The sequence below is a fragment of the Callorhinus ursinus genome, unplaced genomic scaffold (assembly GCF_003265705.2).
Source record: "Callorhinus ursinus isolate GAN/ISIS: 27379988/994484 unplaced genomic scaffold, GSC_fseal_2.0 scaffold8, whole genome shotgun sequence".
NCBI classification, from domain to species: Eukaryota; Metazoa; Chordata; class Mammalia; order Carnivora; family Otariidae; genus Callorhinus; species Callorhinus ursinus.
Genome location: NW_027397070.1, coordinates 41212239 through 41235785, shown reverse-complemented (window position 1 = coordinate 41235785; position 23547 = coordinate 41212239). Strand labels below are relative to the sequence as shown.

The 23547-nt window shown below is 42.1% G+C and overlaps 1 protein-coding gene across 5 annotated transcripts in view; it reads right to left on the bottom strand.

The window, feature by feature from the left end:
* RAD51B (RAD51 paralog B) overlaps positions 1-23547 on the bottom strand; it is a 630999-nt gene that overhangs the window by 107101 nt on the left and 500351 nt on the right. For all 5 annotated transcript variants that reach the window (XM_073895412.1, XM_025869819.2, XM_025869821.2 and 2 more), the window contains exon 9: positions 12106-12209. In XM_073895412.1, coding sequence (XP_073751513.1) covers positions 12106-12209 — 104 coding nt within the window. The remainder of the gene's footprint in view (positions 1-12105; positions 12210-23547) is intronic.

The following is a 23547-nucleotide window of genomic DNA, read 5'->3' as shown; positions in this document are numbered from 1 at the left end:
GCACATACCCTCCCTGTAGCACTAAAGAAGTGCTACTTCTTTGCAGTTCCCACCCCAGAGCCTTTGTTCATATTTATTGCTTCCTCAGCCTCCTTCCCCATCTACCTGGCAAATTCTGATATACCGTTCAAGTCTTCTCTCAAACATTATAACCTCCTCTGAATCCTTCCCTGATCAGATCTTCCCTGATGAGAGTTATGACCATCCTAATACTGATGCTCACACTGTACTCTGTCATAGTTCCCTCAATACCTACTTGTAAGTAGTTACATGGCAGTCACTCTCAATTAGGTATTCTCCCTCCCCTACAGTTCTTCAGGGCAGGAAATTGGGCTTTATTTGACTTCATATTCCCCAAATTTGGCACACATATCTACCCAGAAAAGATCTGAAGGTAGAAAAAGAGGAGGAAGGGATGGAAGGAAAAGGGAGTGTCCAATACAAAGAAAACTTAATGGTGTAGTCTAGATAAAAATACAAGAATTATAAGAGGATCCATGTCTATGGTTAGAGAACATGCAAAGGACTATTATTACAATTACAGTCTTTAGAAGATTTATTGCTAAAGATTTTACGTTATAACATATACTATTTTTTAACTGAGGAAAAATATTAGATTTTTCAGAGATGAAAAAAAGACTTCACAGATGCTGTGGCAGTCACTTAACCAACTTGTTTCAGTGGGTTTTCTTTGAAAATATTTAGCCTTTGGACAACATTACACAACATGTAATGAGACCCCGTATCACTGGGGTCCTAGAGACAAATGAAGTCCTTGGTAGAAATGCCTGCTGTTTAATTTAAACTGAGATTATAGGCTGGTTCTGAGACAGACTGGCCTTCTCAAGTCAATGGGAAGAAATGCTAACAGACTCTTAGCAGAGCCAATCACAGGGATCTTGGAGCAAGGTCTAAATGAGAAAAGGGAAGTGGGAGGCATAAAAAGGTAAGGCTAGTGCCAGCATGGAGTCACAGGTAGAAAACAGAGATCAGTCACAAAGAAGAGCCTAACATTCCTGTGCCTGGGCAGTATAGGAGAGTATGTCTGGAGAGAATACTGTATAAATAGCTACAAATAAGACAGAGCAGCTAGGTATAAGGGAGGTTATTGAAAGGTTAGAAACTGCACTGGATCTACTGAACCTCTGTATTCTAAGGAGGGACCTGTAAGAGAACATAGAATGCCAGAGTTTTCCCATTCCAGTAGACATTCACTGAATCTCCATTAGGCTGCTGGAATAATACTTTCAAAGAATAACAGACTACTCAGAAAAAATTTAAAGGTAAACCATGAAATTGATTACTATGTGGGTAAAGTGACTTTGCAAGGACAGAATAAAGGGATAAATATCATTTACATGTCATTCTCTATCATCCATGAGGGAAGAGGTTATCTCCACAGGGTGCACCACTGTATCTCCTGGGTCCTGCAGGTTCTCACTTGAGGAGACCAGGAACAGGCAGGAGGTACAGGTCTGTCCCCACTGTGGGCAAGACTCCACAGAGACTTTCTCTTTCTGCTTTGACATTGTAAATATCAGACATTGAAGCCAAACCCAGAACATGGAAATGATGCTGGCTGGAAAGGCCAGAACTTGGAAGTTGAGAGAGGAAGGGCCAGGACTTCCCTGATAGAATGGGGAGATGTCCCATGGAGCTCATTCTTCCTCAAGAGTGTTCTGTTGCCACACAGAACCACATTGTTATAGGAAATAACTGATGATTATTTAACAGAGATAGAAAAAGCTCTCTCAAAGTAATGATTCATTCCAGTCTTTGAGGGGAGCATTCTACCTAGTACAACCATTGAGAGTGGCCACACCACAGTGGTTGAATGGAGAAATTTCCTGCAAGTAATTCCAAGCAGTAGGCATGAATAATCTTACTTTAACATGGGAGTCAGTAGAGGATAATGGTTAAGAACTCAGGAATGTAGGGGAGGGATTTTATGTATGTGTATGGGGGATGAGGGATTCTTAGAAGCCATGGGACTCAGAGCAAAAAGTTTTATAAACTTTAATGTACTCATCTAGGAAGTATACCCAGTAATATCTATCTTATAGGGTAGTTGTGAGGTTTGAACAAGAGAATGCCCACAGAGTACTTAGCAGAATAATTGGCACAGAAGAAACGCTCAATAAAGGTTGGGTAGACAGAGCAAAGAAGTCCGAAAGCCAGGGCTGGAAAGGCTTTGGGTGATTTGTTCTCAATCCCTCCCAGATATACCAGGTGCCTCTGTTCTAACTTTTTAAGGTTTATAACAATGAACTTCGTTCCAAAGTTTTGACATTCTGAGAATTTCGTTACTTAGAGTCATGGATCATAATTCCAGCTCCAATTCTCATTGCCAATTCTGAGTCGAGGATTCAGAAAGTAGGCAGTGGGGTATAGCCACTGTAGCTTGGCTCTCTAAAGGTGTTCTCAAAATCATAGTCCCTTTGGTAACAATAAAACAAGGGTCCAAGACTCAAGCACACATGCTCTTTGTCTTAGATGCCAGAATTCTTAAGGTCTGCCAAACCAAGAAGGGAAACTTTCAGAAAGATGCTCTCTGTGGAAAATCTCTGCTTCAAACATTTGAACTCTGAGGCAGTTGCCAGGAGCCATTGATTTAAAAATCCAGGGAAGGTTTGGGGGGGGCGGGCAGGGAGAAAGTGTGCAGAGAGGGGCAACAGGGTAAGAAGGAGGTTGAGGGAAGGAAGGAGGGCCTACGTCAACTCTACGGTAACTGAAAATTCCAACTTATTTAGAGCAGCAGAAATTAGAAAAGCTCAATGACTTATATTACAGTTGACAATCAATCATGCATTAGATAATGTTTAGCATATCATAAAATGTTATGGTAACTCATCAGACTTACCTAAATTCAAACCAAATCCTAGAGACATATTTGATTTGTTTTTCCCTACACCTCCATCATGTAAATCCTCAGTCTACTTCCCATTCCCCACACCAATTTCATAAGCCATGAAGATTTTAGAAGGGTCTGCACCCACTGCCCCAATCAGGTTGAAATACAAACCAGCATTGTACCATGTTGTGACCCTCTCAGCCACAGTGGACCCTGGGGAGAAACAGAGACCACAGGCCCAGGCAGGGCACTCCTTGGGCAGGCATACTCCCCTGGCAACAGCAACCAGATGATGAATTCTCCAAGCTGGATCTGCTTCAGCCACATGTGTGACAAGCTGTGCTATTCAAATCATACACACAGACAGGGCAAGGAGCATTTCTGAATCACAGTCACATTTCTCAGCCAAATAACGGCAAGAACAAGAGGAAAAAAAGCAAGAAGCAGCTCATCATCTCCTTCCTAATGTCCCTGGCCCCAGAGTGTGAGGTGCTCTTCTAATATGTAATTCAGTAAGCTTTGGAGGTAAGCTAAATGACATTCTAGGTCCAGCCATCCTTGGGGGGAAATCGGAGAGAAAGATAATAAGGACCATTCATTGCGAGCCAAAAGAATCATCACTAAGGCAAGGCCTCATTTTCCAGCACCTCATTTGATTCCTAAAGTAAAAAAAAAAAAAAAAAAAAAGTGCCTACATCTCAGAGGACATGGTATATAGCAAGAAGATATCGGCTTGGAAGTTAAACAAACTTGGTCTCAAATCTTGATCTACTACTGAATAGTTTCTCTATTTGTAAAAAGGAGATGATAAGATCTCTGTTGAAGGCTTGTTGTGGGGTCAATGGAAATAATGCATGTGAAAGGATCAAACGTGATGCCTGCAACCATAAGTACTCAATAAAGACTAACCCCCTAGCCTCCTGAGACAATAAAGAGGACTTTAAACTGGTGTTGCCTGGAGCACCAGAAGCCAACAAGGATGCTCTTCACTCCCAAACTGTGGGATCCTGAGATGGCAGAAATGGGTCTCCACGCGGGCTGCCTCCTTCCCCCGTTCCACTCTCTTTCTCAAATGAAGACGCAAAGACTCAAAAATATGATAATCACAAAGCTTCTCCCATTCTGAGAAGACCAAGCAAACAAAAGACCAGAAAACTCCAAGATTCCCAAACCATCACATACCTTTAGCCCTTGAAGCTAGGCAGTAGGAAGCTCAAGATGAAGGGTGACTCTCCATGAACACACGTGACCATTTGTGGAAGAGGGGCAGAGAAGACAGCCTTGTTTGCCAGATGTTGTCTATAAATAGTCATTCATCTGGAAGTCCATGCTCATTGTGAAGTTCAACTTATAAAAAGTCATGTATTCACCAAGAATTTAAAATGCTGACTCCTTCTTCCTTCCTTCCTTCCTTCCTTCCTTCCTTCCTTCCTTCCTTCCTTCCTCTCTTAGATTTATCTATTTACTTAAGAGAGAGAGAGCATGAATGGGAGGGGCAGAGGGAGAAAGAGAATCTCAAGCAGATTCCCCACAGAGTGTGGAGCCCCATGTGAGGCTTGATCTCATGACTCTGAGATAGAGACTTGAGCCGAAACCAAGAGTCAGTCACTTAACTGTCTGCACCACCCAGGTGCCCCTAAAATGCTGACTTTCATCTGGTGATTCATTGCAGTGTGGGGTGGGATGGTGCTTTTAAAAATATATATATATTTTTGCAGAGTTCTGTAGAAACTTTTTATAAGCCACTGAAAGTCATAGAGGATATAAATATCATTTTGCCTGCAAATCCAGAAAATTGATTGGGCTAGGGCACTTTTTAGCCCAGAGTTTTCCTATTAAAAGTCAGCATAGTAGAGTGAAAACAGCAACAGATTAGAAATTAGCAGAATTTAATTCCACTTCCATTTCTGCTACTTACTGGTCGTGTGACCCTGAATAGGTCACTGAACCTCAATTGCTTACCTCTGTCTATAAAATTAAGTGGCTAGAATACAGTGTGGTTCTGAGGATCACCCTGCTGAGAATCACTGGAAGTGCTTGCCCTCACGGAATGGTCACTGGGGCAGGGCCTAGGAATCAGCATTAACAAACACCTGTGATTTTTAAGCTCACTGTAGTTGAGAATCCCTGGATAAGATCATCTCTAGGAGGCATCTCAGATGGGACACTGTCATACCCTAAAGGCCTTTAAGGGCTCCAGTGAAAGCACTGGTTCATTTGTAAATCAGTTCATAGTTTATGTAGCTCTTGCTTTTCCTAACCAAAGATGCTGCCCCATTTTCTTCTCAGTCATAGCTAACCAAAGCCAAAATACAACATCCTGTCCAGCCTTCACTCTCAAATGAGCCAAATACATTTCAGTGTCCTTGACTCTCAGGTCATTGCCTTGTCCAAGAGATCTCATAGCTGTTTCCTATGTTGTTTCCCAACTGAAAACACTTCTCTTCCCTAGCTGACAATAAGGTCTTCAGTTTGGTTCCAAAGCCCTGTGTCTCTTCCACTTCCTGCAACAGCTGAGATTTCTCCGGAAATCTCTCATTCATATATTTGCCCTGGTTTACTTAGCAAGTTAGAGCTGGGAGGGTCACTGCATAAGGGGATTTGGTACCAGACAGTATATAAAAATAAAACTAGTTAGAGCTGGAGGAGAATGACAGAGGTGATAAAATACTGGGAAGGTGAGTGGCTCAATAAAGGGGAAGTCACCCGAACACTGTGTGAATGGACTGGTCACTCAGCCTCTCATGGTCAGAGATCATGATCCTCAAAGACAGAAATAAGGACATGTACTAAGTCTTCCATAAAAACAAATACATTTGATTTATAGTAGTATTCTTTATTCACAGATAATGTCTTCTCTATTTTTTGGTGTTAAAGTATCTTTTCCTTTTTGAAATGGTGCTAAAGCTTAATTTTACAACTCTACTTTTTAATCACATTTAAACCCTGTGATGGCCCCCCCACCCTTATTTTGTTTTGATTTTGATTTGAACTTTTCTTGACTTCCTGTGGCTCAAAATCTCCTAGGGAAGACTGACTCTTCCCCTCAGCTAAGGTACATTGTCTATCATGGCCAAGGCATCTGAAAAGCAGATCCCCATCAGAAGCATCAGGGCAACTGTACTAATGAATTTTTAACTGGCAATTTCCAATGGAACCCCTTCAAGGGAGAGTTTTCTCTACTTGAGCCCATTTAGAAGTAGTGATTTTTTTTTTTTTTTTTTTGAGTACATTGACTTTTTTCAGAGAGAGTCCAGTGGAGTTTGGGGTTTTTTTTTGGTAGGTGGTAGGGAAGGCATTGCTATTCCTATCTCAAATGTGGAGACAGAAACAGGGAGTGTCCAATTGGGTGTCTATGTTGTCCTTTCTCCAATGGAGCCTGTCTTTAAGCTCTGAGTCTTAGCTCAATGTATTCATTTGCTGTTACTGCACAACTTCAGGTAGGATTTCCTCAGATTTTAATACATTTGTCTGCTGACCTGAAAAAAAAAAATCCTTTTAAAAGTCACCATTCTGGGTTCCTCTTTTATACATTTTCCCAATCTGCTCAATACCTGTTAGAGCACTTCTGATGGAAGAGTGTGGGCAGGGGGTTAGATTTCACACTTGAGCAGTTCTGAAAAGGGATGGAACATTTATACCCAAGGCAATGTACTTGGCTGGGATTCTATGTTCCCTTTGCTATTTCTGCAGACATTTATGCTTAAAAAGAAATTTCTCCACCCTGCAGCCAAACTTCTCCTCTGGCTGGATACACACACATACACACCAGTCTCCTTGCCTAAAAACAGCAGACGGGCTGAGGTAGAAAGAAACAGAATAAACACAATGACCTGGAACCATTTTACAGAGGGAGAGGGGTTCATTTATGAGTGAGGGGAACTAAGCATGAATTCCTCTCTGGAGGAATCTGCGAATAGCGAGATATAAAACTATGACTTCCATGAGGTAAAACATCCTCTTCAATGTCTTTCTTTGGGTGAATATGGTTCTATGCCTGACATTCTTGCCCCAAACCTACCCTTCAGCTTATCTGGGAGAAAATATTTCTCATCTTTCCTTTAGTTAGTCAGTCTTCCATTAAGCCTATCCAAGCACAGACAGCAGAACTCATGACTGGTTGGAAGATGGCAACAAAGATTTCTCATCCTTCCCCTCAGCCAAAGTCCACAAGCTGCCTGTTCCCTGCAAGCAGCTGCAGGACCCCTTTCCGTCACTCTGCCTGGGTCTGTGTTTAGGGCTCTGGTATGCTTACACAGAGGAATTCCAACTAGGATTTCAAGGGAAGCCTGACTCTCACTCTCCCATAGCCCCCAGCAGGCCAGTTCTGCAAAAAGATATTCCTATACTCAGTACTGATGCAGCATTTCTTTATGAGGATCTGCTTGTAATTGTCAAGGTCTGATGCCAATCTTTTTAACTGACAATTACTAATACTTTAAAGGAACTATTAAGCTGTGTAACTAAATTCCTATGGGGAAGAGTAATTCCAAATAAGCAGGATGGCCTTCTTCCTCAAGACTGGGTTCACATATGGATACGAGGAGTTTCTCTCTCTCTCTTTCAAAATATATGTATTGAATGTGTGTCGAGCATTGTTCTGCTTCTGAGGGTATACAAATAAGATTCAGTCACAGCCTTCAAGGGGCTCACAATCCTGATTTCACTCGTGCAAGAACAGAGACAAGTACTAGGTGCATCTGTGGGCAAAACTGAGGGAAACGGGGCTGATGAAAGCTTGATGTCAGGAAGTCTCCACAGTGATGGTGTTTTGAGTCTTTTAAAACACAATATGGATACTGAGAGAAGAATTATATCACCAGAAAGGAGACACTAAATACTTCCCAGATGCAAAACAACCTGGGACCTTGAGAAAAACCTAAGGATTCCAGCAAGGACCAGGAGTTTGAGAAACATTATGGGTCTTGTCAACAATTTACTGGGTACTTTAGGCTCTTCCCTCAAGTGTTCTTTAACTTCCGGGTGACTTCTAAATAGAAGATGAAAATATTATTATAAAGTCTGTTTAAATAAACCTACTATATGAAAAAGTTGTCTCTTCCCAGTTTGTTGAAATGAGAGAGTCATAATATTTATTTCATCAAAGGGGTGTGAAGCTTAGTTGGGATTAATTTCCTTCATGACTCCTTCCAGGATACTAAAAAATTTATATAATCCCATATGTGGTTTGTAGGAACGGATTTCACGACGACTTGATGAAAAATAGTATGAATATTTCACCAAGTTTTTTCATCATTCTTTCAAATATAACGGCCCTCGCTCCTGCTTTTCCAGCCCCCCATGACGGCACGCCTGGTCACCACCAGCGCCTTCTGAAGGAAGGCCTCAGACAGTCCGTTGTGTGTGTTGCTGCCTCACCAAACACCTCAGAGCCTTCCTTTGCGGAGGGGCCCACCCTCTCCTCCACGCTCACTAGACCTATCATGCGCATGCAGCCTGTACCATTTACACATTCACCTCTTTCCCCAGGTGATTGTGAACATCTTCAGGGCATCAACTTACCCATAGTTTGAATCACTGGCATCTTACATGGTGACTAGCAGAGAAGAGGTGAGCAAATCAAGCCTTGTCAAATGACTGAGGGCACGAACCCTCTGCTCTCATGACAAGGCCAAAACCGACCCATGTCTTCTGAACATGGAACCTGCCCTCCCGTTTGTCTTCTTTTCCTGTTCCTCCTTACCCTGAGCTTTCCCTTTACTTTCTCCCTCAGGAATATCCATTTATCTATTTAGGGCAGGAGTTTTCAGTCTTGGCTGCACAGTAGAATCACTTGGGGGACCCTTTACAAGTAAACACCAGTGCCCGGCCCACCGACGCAGATTCTGATTTAATCGGTTGGGGTGGGGCTCTGGTGTTGGTATTTTGTAAATGCTCCTGTGATGAGTCTAAAATGCAGCCAGGCTTGAGAAACACTGATTTAAAGTGATAACTCACCTCCCGTCTTTTAAAAAGACTAATGTGGCTCCGGTGAGTTTACCTTGTCTGGTTTCAAAGCAGGTACCGTCTCAACCACTTATTAGGTAACAAATCAAACACTGCCTTATGACAGCGCTTCACTATTGGTTTGTTCTTTGACTCCTGCACTTCATTTTGATGATTTATGAGTGTATACACACATGGACCATCTCTCACGCTAGACTAGAAGAACCTCGAAGGCAGGAACTGTGTCTTCTACTTCTTTGCATCCCCAAGCCATGCACATGGTGGACAGAAAATGTATTTTTGATTATGAAAAGAAAAAAATCCAAAATACTAAAAGAGAAAAAAAAAACCCTAGTAGAGGCCATTTTAATTCCACTTTAAGGACATGCCTTTGGTAAGAATAAAAATGTTGCAAAAAGGGTGGGGCAGGGTAGAAGCAGACTAGAAAAAAAGTAAATAAAAGTCAAATGGAAAAAAAACTAAATTAGTCCAAAAGAAAATGTTTCCCAGCTTCTTAAGAGGGTTTTTGCAAACACTGAAGCAGAATAAACAACAGAATTAACTTGGCTTGTGCCCTGATAAGGAGATTTCTTTCTCGGTTATATAATTTTACAAAGTTTCCAGGGTGTGAAGAAAATAATCAGCCAGGGAGGACTCCTTCCCTTGGACTATACAATTCAGCTCTTGGTTTAATCGGCTCGCAGAGCTGCTCAGCTTGACCTGACCTCCTTCCAGCCCTGTGATCTCAGACTAAGCCTCACATTCAAGAGCCCTGGCATAGAGCTCAATGTCATAGAAACGGGATAAAACATAATCCTCATTCCATGTCCTTGATCCCTTGGTGGCCTCTGTGCTTTGGTGGGGGTGGGGAGAGCTATACCTGGTATGTTCTCCTGGTGGTTCGTGTTCCAGAGATCTGCTGATGCTGGAATGATCTAGGCATGTTCTCTTACCAAGTAGTGTTATAAGGAAGTATTGCTTGGAACAACTACCTTAAAAACTAGCTTAAAGTACTGTTTTGTGCACATATCCCAGAAAAGGTTTATCTTCATATGGCTTCTCTACTTTGTCATGAAGTTAAGACCACAGGAAAGGCTCAGTGAATCACGATGCACATCTTCTGCTAAAGCGAGGTAAGTTCATCAGATGGAGACATGTTTTCTACATCAAATTTTATCCTAGTTATTAGGCCACAAATTGAAGGACTGGTCCCAAAAGGCATGCACATTTCTATAGATTAATTAAGTGTACGTTCTTTTACCTGGGTTGGCCATTTTAACACTGGTCATATTTTACTTTGCTATAGCATTTTATTATACTTTACTATTTTATTTACATATTTTACTAATTAGTGTTTGAAAACATGATTCAAAAGCATTTAACTCTGCTCTTGATTGATTAGCAATGATAGTTAACATGTTGTCATTTGTAGATTAAGATAACACCACTGACTCATTTGATAGGATATGAGTTGATAAACTGTCACTGATCTATCCATGCTGTGCTCTTCGTTCTTCTTGTGACTCGTGGCCTGTGTTTGACCTTATGAGCCAAAACCAAGAGCCTCCAAAATCCTGCAGTTACCAAAGAGACATAAAATAATAGCATTTGTCCTATCGACTACTTCCTACTGACATCGAAAAAATGGAAATGACCGGCTTATTAAAACAAAAGAAAAAGAAAAATATGGCTCTAACTTCTTTGTATACTAACAAATGCTAGCTAGAATTGGTTAAACAAGGATCTGGGAGTCTGGAGTCCATGCTACCATATGTAACAGACTACATCACAAAATCAGTATGTGCTATCTAAAACCTAAAACAGAGATAAACTACACATTTTTAAGGAATGGGGTTAAAGATCCATGAAAATGAATGGATCAACACTGATTCACAAGGAATTTTGCTTCTTCAAATAGTAGTGCCTGAGAGCTGCAAACTGGGTTTATTTAACATAATTTATAACCTAGGGTACAAACCAAAGGTCATTAGGTTCTACAGGAATATCTCTGGCTATGTTCCACTGAAAAGAGAAGTATGGATTCAGAACCCAGTATACCTGAATCATTGGGGAAAAGGTATCACTGAGGTAATGAGCACGCCAGGGCCTGAAAACTTAAGAATGTTCACCTAAACGAAAACAAGCAGCTCCATCTTCTCAGAACATGGCTGACTCAATCATCAAGATGGAATGTTATTTACACAGTCCCAAGCAAACCAGGAAGAATCCTCTGGTCTGTAACCAAGGGCACTCGGAAAGTTATGTCTGGAACAGGCAAAGGCTCATGTCTGTTTCTGATGATTCCTGACTCCTTGAAAGACAGCCAACTTACCTAATGCAGGTAAAGGGCAACAACTCCTTGCCACCTCCCCCAGAAAGGACCACCAGCATGATATTTCATGCCTCTTTAGTGAATAACTTGGACTGTAATATATTTAGCAAGATGGGCAAATCTGGATTCTGAATTCTGCCCCATCCAACAAATCAGAACAATCACCCTATCTTCTTCCTCCTCCTGCTTGTGGGAGAGGTCATGATGGAACCTGGTCCACACAACAGAATAAAGTTGAGGTTACGCATCAGGAAAAATAATTCCCTAATTATGAAACATTTTACCAAAGGGGTCAGACTGTGGTGTCCCTTTCTTTAGAGTGAAAGAAAGGGTATAGAAACTTAAACTTTCTGGATGGAAGGGGTGGGGGAGTTCTCATTTGAGGCCAGGATAGAAACCATCAATAGGGAGTTCTGGGAGAGCTATCATCCTTTTGAGGGGGGGGGGGGTCTCTCTAGCACCTTTTGGTACTTGAACCTACTGGCTTAGTAGTTAATGCACAAGTACCCAGGGTCTGGGGAACAGTTTAATCACATGGCAGGATCTGTCTGGCCTATGGTTTTCAAAACATACTAACCTCAAGAAAAAGCACCATCACTATTTAATTTGTACACAAATTATCTAGTCCTCAACAAATACCAGCTAAGTGAAATGATCATTCACCCTTTAGAGATGGAGAGTTTGAGATCCTTAGAGGGTGGACCTCGGTCACTTCCAAGCCATTGGCAAATATCAGGAGGCATGCTACCTCTATGGGCTCTCATCTTACACATTTTTTCCTGTGAGCGACTGATTTCCCACTTCATTACAATTGTTGTTGGGGCGGGTAGGGATGCTGGTTTCTTTAGCTGCCCCCTGACAGTGTTGGCCTAGGATAGACAATGTGGCTGATGCTTTCAGAAGATGAACACTCAGATTGCTAAGTACATCCTGTTCTCTAAACTGGACAGTTCGAAAACACTGTCAAAGCACTCACCTGTCTTCTCTCTGAACCAAGGCACTGGAGAGTCAGTCGGGTGTTCACACTGTGACTCCAGGTGGTTCCCAGGGCAGCTGTCACACAGCTGGAGCCAGAAGTGCCTGAAATGAAACAGGGCAAAACCATGATTATGAGTGCCCATTTCTTGTAATGGTGTTTCACATAAACAACAGTCCAGTTGTTGCTCATTGCTTAGAGACTCCTGGGGGACTCAGTTCACTACCACAAAAGTTGCCAAATTAGAAAAGGAGAGGGGTTAAGGAACATGAGACTAAAAATAAAAACCAGCAGGGTTTTTATTTTATAAACTGAAGAAATAAAATAAATTTTATTTTATAAACTGAAGAGTTTCCTTCAGCCTCAGTGAAAGCACCACCACTGGGCTAAAAGATAACAGAGTTATATATCAATAAGAGGTTGCATGCTAGGCAGCTTGGAGCCATTGCTAATAATAAACTGAGCCACTCAATATCCATGGCAGAAAGGCATAATGCTACTGCATAGAATAAGAGCCAGGTATGAAACAGTCTTAGTTTAACAGAGCTGTAAGACTTGTTTAACTTGATAAGAGTCTTAACTCAGTTTTCCTAATCAATATGGAAATGGTGGCATATGCATATAAAATTCTTTTGCCCTTCCAACCCCTGCACACATGCAAACACAAACCCAGAAAAGGAATCCGGAAGATCTAACCATTTCATATCTAATCTGTATTAGACAGTCTTATCCCCAGAGAAACATTCCTTCACCTTCTAAGACTTTCCATAAGGGGGAGGATGTGAAAGATCCATCTGAGTTTCCAGTCTACTCCAAGTTGTGCTTCAGCTACTACCTTACATCTCCAGAGCTCCACTGATCCCTATTGACATCACCAGGAGGAAACTATTCCTGCGTTCCTCCTCTTCCTCCTCCTTAGAGGCAGGCTTACAAGTCCCACCACTTAGAAGCCTGTCCACACCCCCCCACCTCATATCTGGGACACCTTGAGGTCTCCCCTGAATTCCTATGCGCACTTTGGCTCGGGGACATGAGAGGAATCCTAGCCCTAGGGAGCACAGTGGGACATTCATTATGCCTTGTATCCTCAAGATGCCATCTCTTTGCAATGAGGAGACTAAGTACAGAGAGGCTGAAGTCCACCGAATTAGCTAAAACAACATGAGGCCTTGAGCTCCTCATTCATTGTCTGCTTACTGCATCATCAGATTTTCACCCCTCAGTCTGGAGTATTGGTCTTTTTTCCTTTTCTTTCTTTTCTGGACCTGTCATCTTTCAGGGTGATCTACCAACTTTGCATGGCCTTACACTCCTGGGCCCAAATATTACAGCAGATGAATGTGGGTCAGTGCGTCTAGGCTGGAGGTGATTTCTTTGGCAATGTCTAAGTGGGAGTGCCACTGGCATTTAGAGGTTAGAGGCCGGTGATGCTGCTAAACACCCTGTAATGCACAGGACAGGCCCCCATAACAAAGAATTATCCAGCCCCAAAAACGAGAGTGCTGAGGTTGAATGCCCCTGGGTTAGACAACACCAACCATACATTTTCTCTGGTTCAAGCAGGTACAGGAATGAATTAGATGGAAATCAACAACTGGGACCACAACATGCCTGGGGATTTCCAAATGAAGAAGAATTTAGCATAGGAAGGAATAAAATTTAGTGCATCATGCACATCATTCAGAACACACACAAATTAATTTGAGAACAAATTATCTAGACCGTGCTCATCTAATCACATCATTCCCTTACTCAAACTCCTCCAGCAGCCCTCCATGCTGAGGAGAAATACTAACTCCTGAACAATGCACCTGGGGCACTTCATCATCTGCTCCCGAGTCTCTCTCTGGCCCCACTGCTCTAAGCTTTCTCGCTGGATGGTCTCCTGTAACCTCCTGACTTCCCTGTCCCCATCCTCCTTGGCCTCTTGTCAGCAGCTGATAAAGCTTCCCCCTCTTTTGGCATCCAATATGCTGCTTCTTCTGCTTCTTCTGGATCCCAATGAGTATTCTTTTCCTTCTCTGCTTTTCTTCTCCCTCTCTTCCTAGTTGTGGGTGGACCTCAGGGGGCTGACTGTGACTGATTTTTCTCCTACCACCCAAGTGCCTTCAGTGGCTAGGAAGATAATGTGCATTAGTAAAGAGGCCAGGTGTTTGCATCTTAAAATGCAGGAATCCTTTATTACTGCAAAGAGATACACTTTCTTCCATTCTTCTTAAAATATACAACCCTCTTATCTTCCATTTTCCCCTTTTTGATAGAGACATATTAATAAAGAAATATTTTCTGTTATAAGAAAACCAACCCTGGAAAGGCAATGGCAACTGATTTTTCTTTTCTATTTTTTTCTTTATTGCATTTTTATAAAACAGCTTTTTTGAGATAATTCACACATCATACAATCCACCCAAAGTGTACAGTTCAATGGTTTTTACTATATTCAGAGTTGTTCAAGCATCACCACAATCATCACCTCAAAAAGAAACCCCATGCCCTTAGCCATATGAGCCTCAAGCCCCTCTTTCCTGCCCCCCAGGCCTAGGCCACCAATCCTCTGCTTTGTGTTTAATACGAAGTATTAGGAGATGACGGGGAGCAGTGGCGACTGTGGTGAATGAGAGGATCCAGCCATGATTGCAAGAGGGCAGACCCTGGCTGCTCCAGCTATTGCTGTCATGTGACACTGAGAGTTCATAGTCAGCCACATCTTTTGACTTTTAAAAGAGAAGCCAGAAGTCGATGTTTTAAGTACAATCTCCTGGTTTTAACACGTTGGCTTAATTTAACAATTTTTGAAAACACACAAATGAACGTACTTAGGAGCCATATATCACTTATTCCCACCAAGCTTGCAACCTGTGCTCCATATGGCATGGCCTCACTGTTGACAAGGACGACACCCCCACGTGGATGATTTTGAAGCCTTTGTGTCAACGTATGACCAGCCTTAGCACCTGTTCTCCATTACCAACAACAAGAACTACAAGCCGGACCTAATGAATTTCAGCACCGTAAACTGAATATCTTCAAATCAAGCTTACGTCTTCCCATATAACTCACCTTTCTTTCTTTGTTCCTTTCTTTGGACTTCTAGTTAATCTGGTTCGTTCCATTTTTAAATTTCTCCTTCTCTCATGCTTCTCGGTTCCAACAAATTGAGACGTTCTATTGATTGAACTGTAAAATCTCACCTATATCCATTCTTTACCCTCCTTTCCTCCTACCCCAACCTTAGATCAGACCCCCATTAGCTTTCACCTGGGGATGGCTGCTAGAGCTTTCTACCTGATGTCCATGTTGCTGTCAGTTCCTCCTCACTAAAGCCCATTCTCTCTTCTTCTGCCTGATTAACCTCTCCAGGCACACACCTAGGCACACTCCCTGCCACTTCTGATCAAGCATGCTCGAAAACTTTTAATGGCTCCGAAGTGTGTCCAAAGAGCTCTAAATTGCTCAGATTGGTATTCAAAGCTCTTCTAGTCTGTGCCCAACCCGCCTTTCCACACAGCTCCCTCCATTCCACCTCACAGAGACTTTGCTCCAATGTAATCACTTCTTCCCCATGTCCCTTCCACACCTGAAATGCCTCTAGGTCCCCACGTTGTCTTCGGTACCACTTCCTGCACTCCACTTTCTTGGTCATCACACACATACAGTCTTCCTCCTCTAAATTCCCATAAAACTTTATTTCCCTTTCTCATGTTTCACCATTTTCTCTCCTGTTGTATATTCCTTGTGTGTGCTTTTCTTATCAACCCTAATACATATTTTAAGAGGGCCAAATCCATGTCTGATTTATGCTAGTCTGCCTGAATCACTTAACTCAATCGTTCTGTGTCACTGCCACACAGAAGATACTTAATAAATCCTGATTAAATAGTTAATAAGTTATTCCTACTTAACTTTGAACCATGTTATATATATTTGTTCTAGCAACAGATTTACAGTCTTAATTAATAGCATTTTCACATTTTTCAAACAAACTTATTAGAAGCTTGTTGCTTCTAACAAGATGCCTGCTAAGTGATAGGATGAAGTAAGGCTGAGCTTTCAAGTTTGCCATGAAAAAGTTATGTGTGACTAATCAGGAGTTAGTTAAGCAGTCAAAAAAAAAAAATATATATATATATATTTTGATAATAAAATTATAGGCATTTCCCAGGTCTGGAAGATGTTTTCAGGAGTCAGAGCCATATGGGGCCAGGGGTGACTATTTAAAGACTGCCACGTCCCTAAACCAACGAAAACAGTCTAACAAAGTACCCCATATATCTGGCTGCTTTCTGGACAGGCAAGCTCAGGTCCTGACAAAAGGCATGAGTGCAAATAACTACGGAAAAGTTTCTAATGGAAACCCTGAGTGAGTGGCTTGAGGAGATCTATTTTCAGGAGTGCTTACAAACATTACGCCACCACAGGAGCAGTTAACAGAGGACCTTGAAAGCTAATGATAAGAAAAGACAATATTTTTAAAGTACTACAAGTGAGGCACTAGGTGACCCCTTTATATAGAGGGCTTACGTCTTGTTTGAGCTTCATATCTTAGTTACATCTTTTTTTGATCCTCACAGCCACCCTCGGAGGTGGGGAATATCATCGTCCCTATTGACAAACTAAGGCTGTGAGAGATTAAGTCACTCTCCCAAGGTCACATGGTTGGTTAATGACAGGGCCGGGACTCAAACCGGGCAACTGTCTTCACCACTACTCCAGTCGGCCTTCTCCAGGCTCCTTATGTCAAACAGCCCACAACTGTGTCAGCCCAGGGGGGCCTCAGGAAGGGCCTGAAGGGCCTGAAGAGCCTGAAGGCCCACCTCTGAAAGGACACTGATGGAGACGATTGCGAGCATCTCATCACTCATCTGAATCTGTGTGTCACTCTGGCCCCACAACCAGCTTCCTCCGTTCTGATACACAGTGACAACTCAGGGCAAGGCGTTTCCAGAAAGACAATGCATGCCCTGGCTTGGAAGTTATTTAACCTCACGCAACTGACCCAGCAGCTGATTCATGTAAATCAGGTGGCCCAAAACTGACCCTCTCTGGTTGAAGGCCTGAAAATCTGGTCAGAATGGAAAAGTTATTTCACTTAATAGGAACCTGAAGAGTGGCTATAGGTGGTGGGATTACTTGAGAGAGAAGTGGGAGAAAGGAAGGTGGGGAAACTGTCAGTTACTACAAATTTATAACTTTTCTTCTTTTTAAGATTTTATTTATTTACTTAGAGAGAGAGAGAGAGAGAGAGCACGTGTGCACAAGTGTGTGGGTGGGGGGCAGAGGGAGAGGGAGAAGCAGACTCCCTGCTGAGCTAGAAGCCCACCCTGAAATCATGACCTGAGCCAAAGGCAGATACTTAACCCACTGAGCCACCCAGGTGCCCCTGTAACTTGATTTTCAACTAGAAAATCCAATGGCCTCATGTCTTTTGACTTTCAAATATTTCTGGCATAAATAATCATTAATGCTGTTTATGGGAAATTAAAGGTAAAAGGAATCTGCTTTGCTGGCCTTTCAGAAAAGGTGATTTCCTGCCCAATGACCTAATTGGTCAGGAAAGAGGTAAGTGGATCTTCTCTATGCTCATTTTAAGCGGAAGTTCTAAAAGTTAGGGCACTCTCTCCCTTTCTCCTTTTTGATGACTCTGATATTTAGACCTGCCAAGGCAGAATGACCTCATTGTACTGGAGTTTGGTTCATTTCAATACAAATAGAAAAATCAAATAAGCGAACTAGGTTTTGAAAATATTTTCATTATTGGGGATTTTTCATCATCACAGGATTGAGCTTGTGGAAGTATCTGAATAAGCTACACGGAGAAAACCAAATTTGTTTACACTGAAGTCAGGTCTCTTTAAAACAGACTGTGGGGACATCCGTTCTCCACTCTCTCAGACTCTTTTAGGTAAGTCAGAGCATGTTTTCTTTCTGTGACTGCTTACCCATCTGTAAAATGTGAATAATAATTCCTGCCTCCAGGCAACCAAAGGTTCATGGTGACTCTCAAGATGGAGATATTTGATATGTATAAATGACTGGAACAATGCTGATTAAACACTGAAGATGAAATTCTATAGAGGAAGAAAGTTGAATTATCATCTTCTACATTTTTTATTCTATTAATAATGAGGCAAGCTAGTAAAGCTCAGTCATGAAGTGGTTAAAACAACAGGACTTGGATTCTGCAGTATGTTTCATGACTACTATCTTTTGGATCCAATTCCCCATGCCTGTGGAGTGGGAGTTGGTTATGAAGATACATTTCTCACAAGGCAAGAGGCTCTCTCCCTGTTCTGCACACAGGGTGTAGTCCTTGTGTAATCAGACTGGAGGAGGATAATCAGGTTGCTATGTAGCCTTGATTTCCAAAAAGGTAATGGGCTTCTGGTACCAACTTGTGCCAGTATCTAGAAGAGGTCTGTTGGGGGGCCTTCAGTGAGGAAGCTCCTTCTCTGAAAACATGTCAATTTATGACTCCTGTGCTAAGCATTTCTGGGAGGTCAAACTGAATCTCCAGTACATAACAAAGAAGTGTCTGCCCTGTAGCAAAAGGATCAACTTTAAAAGAATAGACTTTTCCATGTTAAAAATAATGCAAGTATAAACAAAGCACTGACTCCCAGGTCAGGGGTTGGGGGAGGAAAAACTCACAGCCCAGGAGGGCTGGATATCCTGGACATTGGTCCCTCCTGTCCCTTTAGATGAAAGGCACCTTATTGAGCTTGAAAGAGGAAAGAAAGAAGGAAAGAGAGAGAGAGAGAGATGGAGGGAGGGGAGAAAGGAAGGAAGGAAGAAGGAAGGAAGGAAGGAGGGAGGGAGGGAAGGAAGGAAGGAAGGAAGGGAGGAAGGGAGGAAGGGAGGGAGGGAAGGAGGAAGAAAGAAAATAACGTATAAATCTTTTCAGGACTGCAATGAGGTCAGGAAGGAGATGGCATGCTACCATTGGAAGGAACAGTCTCTTTCTTATCTTTGTCCTCACATTCTAAAGCATGTTCTGTATAATGCATGACAGCATATGGTCAGCCACTGGCCACACGGCAGGACCCTGGAGTTCTATTTCGGACTTAGCTGTGGGTTTTAACGAGGCCGGGTGGAAAAGGAGGGTGACGTAACAAAGAACATCAGGGCAGACCTTGCTAATGACCAGTTACTTTGCCCCTCTGAGCCTCAGTTTCCTCATCCATGACAATGGGTTGTTGAAAATGATCTCAGAAGTTCTTGCCTCTACTAAGAACTTTGAATCTATGGCATTTTGATGACAAGAAATTAGCTCTTCATTCTGGACTTCACTTTTCCCAGAAGTTTGAGAATGTTCTACTCTGTGTGCTATCTTTGAATGGCTGTACCCTACCTGACACACATTTAAGCCTAAAGAGAGTGCAGACATGTGGTCCTTTTCCTAAGAGCAGATTTCCCTCCAGACTAGGGATTTTCTAAGTCTCTCCCACCTACTAAAACCTTATGATGGGTAAACATGTGATGGCCAGTGGCCAAGTCCCAGCAAACATGACCTCGTAACAATAAAACTTAAAGGTGGGAGTCTGAGTGAGAGAGTAGGGATCAGAAGGGGATTACCATCCACTAAATTCAGTTTCTCCTGTTTAAAACCAGGCCCATGGAAGTGGCTGAGCTTCAGCATATACTTTTTGTTGGATCATTCATTTGAACTGGGGAATGACTGAGAAGCTTGGTTAGCCCTGGTCGAAAGATGAAGTAGGGAAATATTTAGATCTGCTTTTTCCTAAGTTACTCAGAGTAGCCTAAACTACCTCTGTCAGTGGATCATCAGGTCTTGTTGTCTTGTTTTATTTGACAAGGAAGCCAGAATTTCAGCAAGCAATGTTGAAGAGGCTGAATGGGGTATAAAAGGGAAGAAGACTACCTAGGACAGGCTCTTTCTAGAATAAGGACTGAAGACGACCTACAAGCTCCATGAGGCCACAGTGCAAAGGTATCACATAAAAAGAGATGTGGACAGGCTCACACATCTATCCTCCAGCAAAATTAATTTCCTTGGGGGTTTGTGGTTCATTAACTGAACCTGTGAACCAGCTGTATTCAGTGTGCACTCTACTTCCCCAGGCCTTTAAAATTGACAATGGTCTGTAGGTCAAGTTCCAACGGAAGCGATATTTCTGACCTAGCTCTATAAATAGAGCACTGGAAAAAACCCATCAGCGGCAAATGGCCCAGGAAACACACGCTATCTATTAAGTAAGTAACCGCAGTATCTGTACTGCCATTTTAGATGAGAAAAAAATATCTTTTGTTATTTATAATCTTCAGAGCTTTGAGATTCTCAAAATACTTTGAAGTTATTAGTCTTCTTTCAGATTTACAAATAAAGGATCTGAGGCATAAAACCGCACACTAACTGCCTCAGTATCATCTGTGCCCTGAGGAAGCATTTGGCCTGGTAAAGGATAAGGCTGCTTCACTTTGGTAAAGCAGAACAGTTCATCTCTAATGTCTCTGGGCTAGAGGTGAAAAGATTTGAATGCAGTCCAGAGTCTTTACTTGCACAACACACCTAGGATCCAGGTTCCAATAAAACTTGTTAGTGGGAAAGGTTAGAAATGTGAAGAAGACAAGAAAAGGTGGGGCAATCAGAGCCTTTGGAATGGCAACAGTTAGGGATGGGTTAATCCTCCACAGCAGAAGGAAGAAACAGAGTTAGCTAATCACTAGGATGAAGACTGGTAGGTGCTGGCACAAACCATTCAGACAACTCCATTGGCTTTCTGTGGGGAGAACACACGTTAAGTTTTCCAGAGTCTTAGTATGGTTATGTAAGTCATCAGCCAAACACGACACTTCTGAAAATGAAATGGGGACATTTTAATGACGATATTGGGATAAGAGAGATGAATCAGGACCCTTCTGGGCAAACTAGGATGCATGTGGGAAATTCCTAGAACAGGATGAGGGTGCTCACTCACCCTAGTCTACAACGCATCTAATTTACCAACCAAGAGTTCTATAGGGGACACTGCACAGAACCGCTCTGCTATGTGTGCAGTGACAATCATGAATGTCCTCAAGGATAGCAATGAAAACAATAACAGGCATGGGAAGCACAGAACTCGGGCATCTGAATAGAAAGAATTAAGCTCCTCCCACCCGGCTCTGCTTCCAACATTCCCCAAGAGGCCTTGCCCCTAAAACCTTTCTTCAATATAGCTTTCTCCAGCTACCTTCTACTTGGGGATGGGGGTGGGGAAGCCTGACTGGTGACCTGTAGCCAGGTCTCCTGACCCTTTGAAAAGAACTCTTTAATTAAAAATAAACTCACTCATTAGAGGAAACACATACTATTCTTAAGTAAATACTAGCAAATAAAACAATGAAAACAAAAACATTTCATTTTCTTTTCATTTCATTCTGAGGCATTTTCTTTCTGAATTTAGGCTTAATTCAACATCAACCAGGAAGATGCTTATGTGAAATGGGTTTTCTTCCATAGCAGTGTGTTCTAGATGCTCACTGTAAATAAGTGAATTCCTCAAATCATACCAATCAGCCATCTTGGTATGAGCTTTGCTTTTCTACTGTAATTGTAGAATCTAAGGCAACAGGAGGATACCAGAGCTGGATTCTACAAAGTCCTGGTATTATATGTGGTCATCTCATTTTTTGACTGTCTGATATTTTTTTCAGGTGACTTTTTTTTTTTCCTGGCCGAAGCAGAAGAAATACATTTGTCACTTAATCTGATTTCAGATTATCTATAGTCTTGGCTGCTGGGGGAAAAAAAAAATCCCCCTCAGAGGTATGCATTCAGCCAGCTGCCTCTGGAGAAAGCTAGGAAGGACAAAATGGGGGCATATCCTTTCTCAGTTACTCTTCCTGGGGAGATTTGAACTAGAGTGAAGTAATGCTTGGTAGCTTTACATATCCAGGGAACTCATCTGGCCAATGATAGCCTACCTGACTGAAGAGCAAGGGGACACACTAATAGTGATGGGGAACCAGCTCACGACGCAAACCCAGGACCAGGAGAGAGGGTCCTTTCCCAAGGCCTCAGCTGAAGCAGAACTGGGCCCAGGTTCAGTCTGCTGTTGCTCAGGCTGGACTGCATCCCTGGCTCTTTGCAGGTAATAAGGACAGAGGCGGGGGAAAATGCTGTTGTCTATCAGGAAATATGTTCTTCAAGAAAAAAAAAAGCATTAACACAAAGAGACATTTCAACTAAATAGAATGTCTAATCCTGGACTGGATCTTGGATCAGAAAAAAAAAAAAAAAGTTGCCATAAAGGACATAATTGGGACACCTGACAAAGTTTGACTTTGGCATATTAGATAGTAGTATTATATCAGTGCTAATTTCCTGGGTGAGATCATTGTATCATGGTTATTATGTAAGAGAAGTTCTTGTTTTTCTGAGATAAATGCTGAAGTATTTGGAGATGAAAGGTCATGATATCTTCGGCTTATTCTCAAGTGGTTTCATAAAGATAACAATAATAAATTCATATTATAAAAATAAGTTAATAATAATAATATGAGGGAGATTTTAATAATGTGGCAAAATGTTAGAAGTTTAGGTGAAGCATGTGTGGGGAGTTCACTGTACTTTCCCTGGAAATTTTCTGTAGATTTGAACTCTTTTACTTAAAAAAACAAACAAAAATAAACAACTGTGAAAATGTAGGTTGGCCTACTCTAGGAGCTGACTTGGGTCACTGATAGAAAATCAGGACACAGGACTGGATCTATGGAGAAATTACTAGGGCATTGTTTCATTTGCATGTTTATGCATCAGAATCATCTAAACCAGGTACACCACTTTTTAAAGCAGTTTTTTTTTTTTTTAAAGATTTTATTTTTTTATTTATTTGAGAGAGAGAGAATGAGAGATAGAGAGCATGAGAGGGAAGAGGGTCAGAGGGAGAAGCAGTCTCCCCGCTGAGCAGGAAGCCCGATGCGGGACTCGATCCCGGGACTCCAGGATCATGACCCGAGCCAAAGGCAGTCGCTTAACCAACTGAGCCACCCAGGCGCCCCGGTACACCACTTTTTAAAATGTAGAATCCTTGTCCCTATCCCAAACCTAATGAATCAGCATCTCTGAGGGGTGATGCCCAGGAGTCTACATTTTCAAAAGGCTCTCCCAGATGATCCCTATATATATTAAAGTTTGAAAAAAATCACATACCAGGCATTTGCTATTTTGCTTGCAATTATAGACTTCTCAGACCCCATGGACAGTCCATGTACTGTGACGGACGCACTTGCATTTACAAAAATCTCCACCTCATATCTTGTCATGTAGCTCTGCATTCTTTTCATCAGTGGAAGACATGAGGCTGGTGAATGCCCTTTGGCCCAGTTTTTAAGACTCCTATCTGCTGACTTTAGCCCCCACCCTACTTCCCAAGGGGAACAGCGAAGAGATGTAAACTGTTTAGAAATGCCACAACTCATCTGCTTGGAGCTGCTATCAGA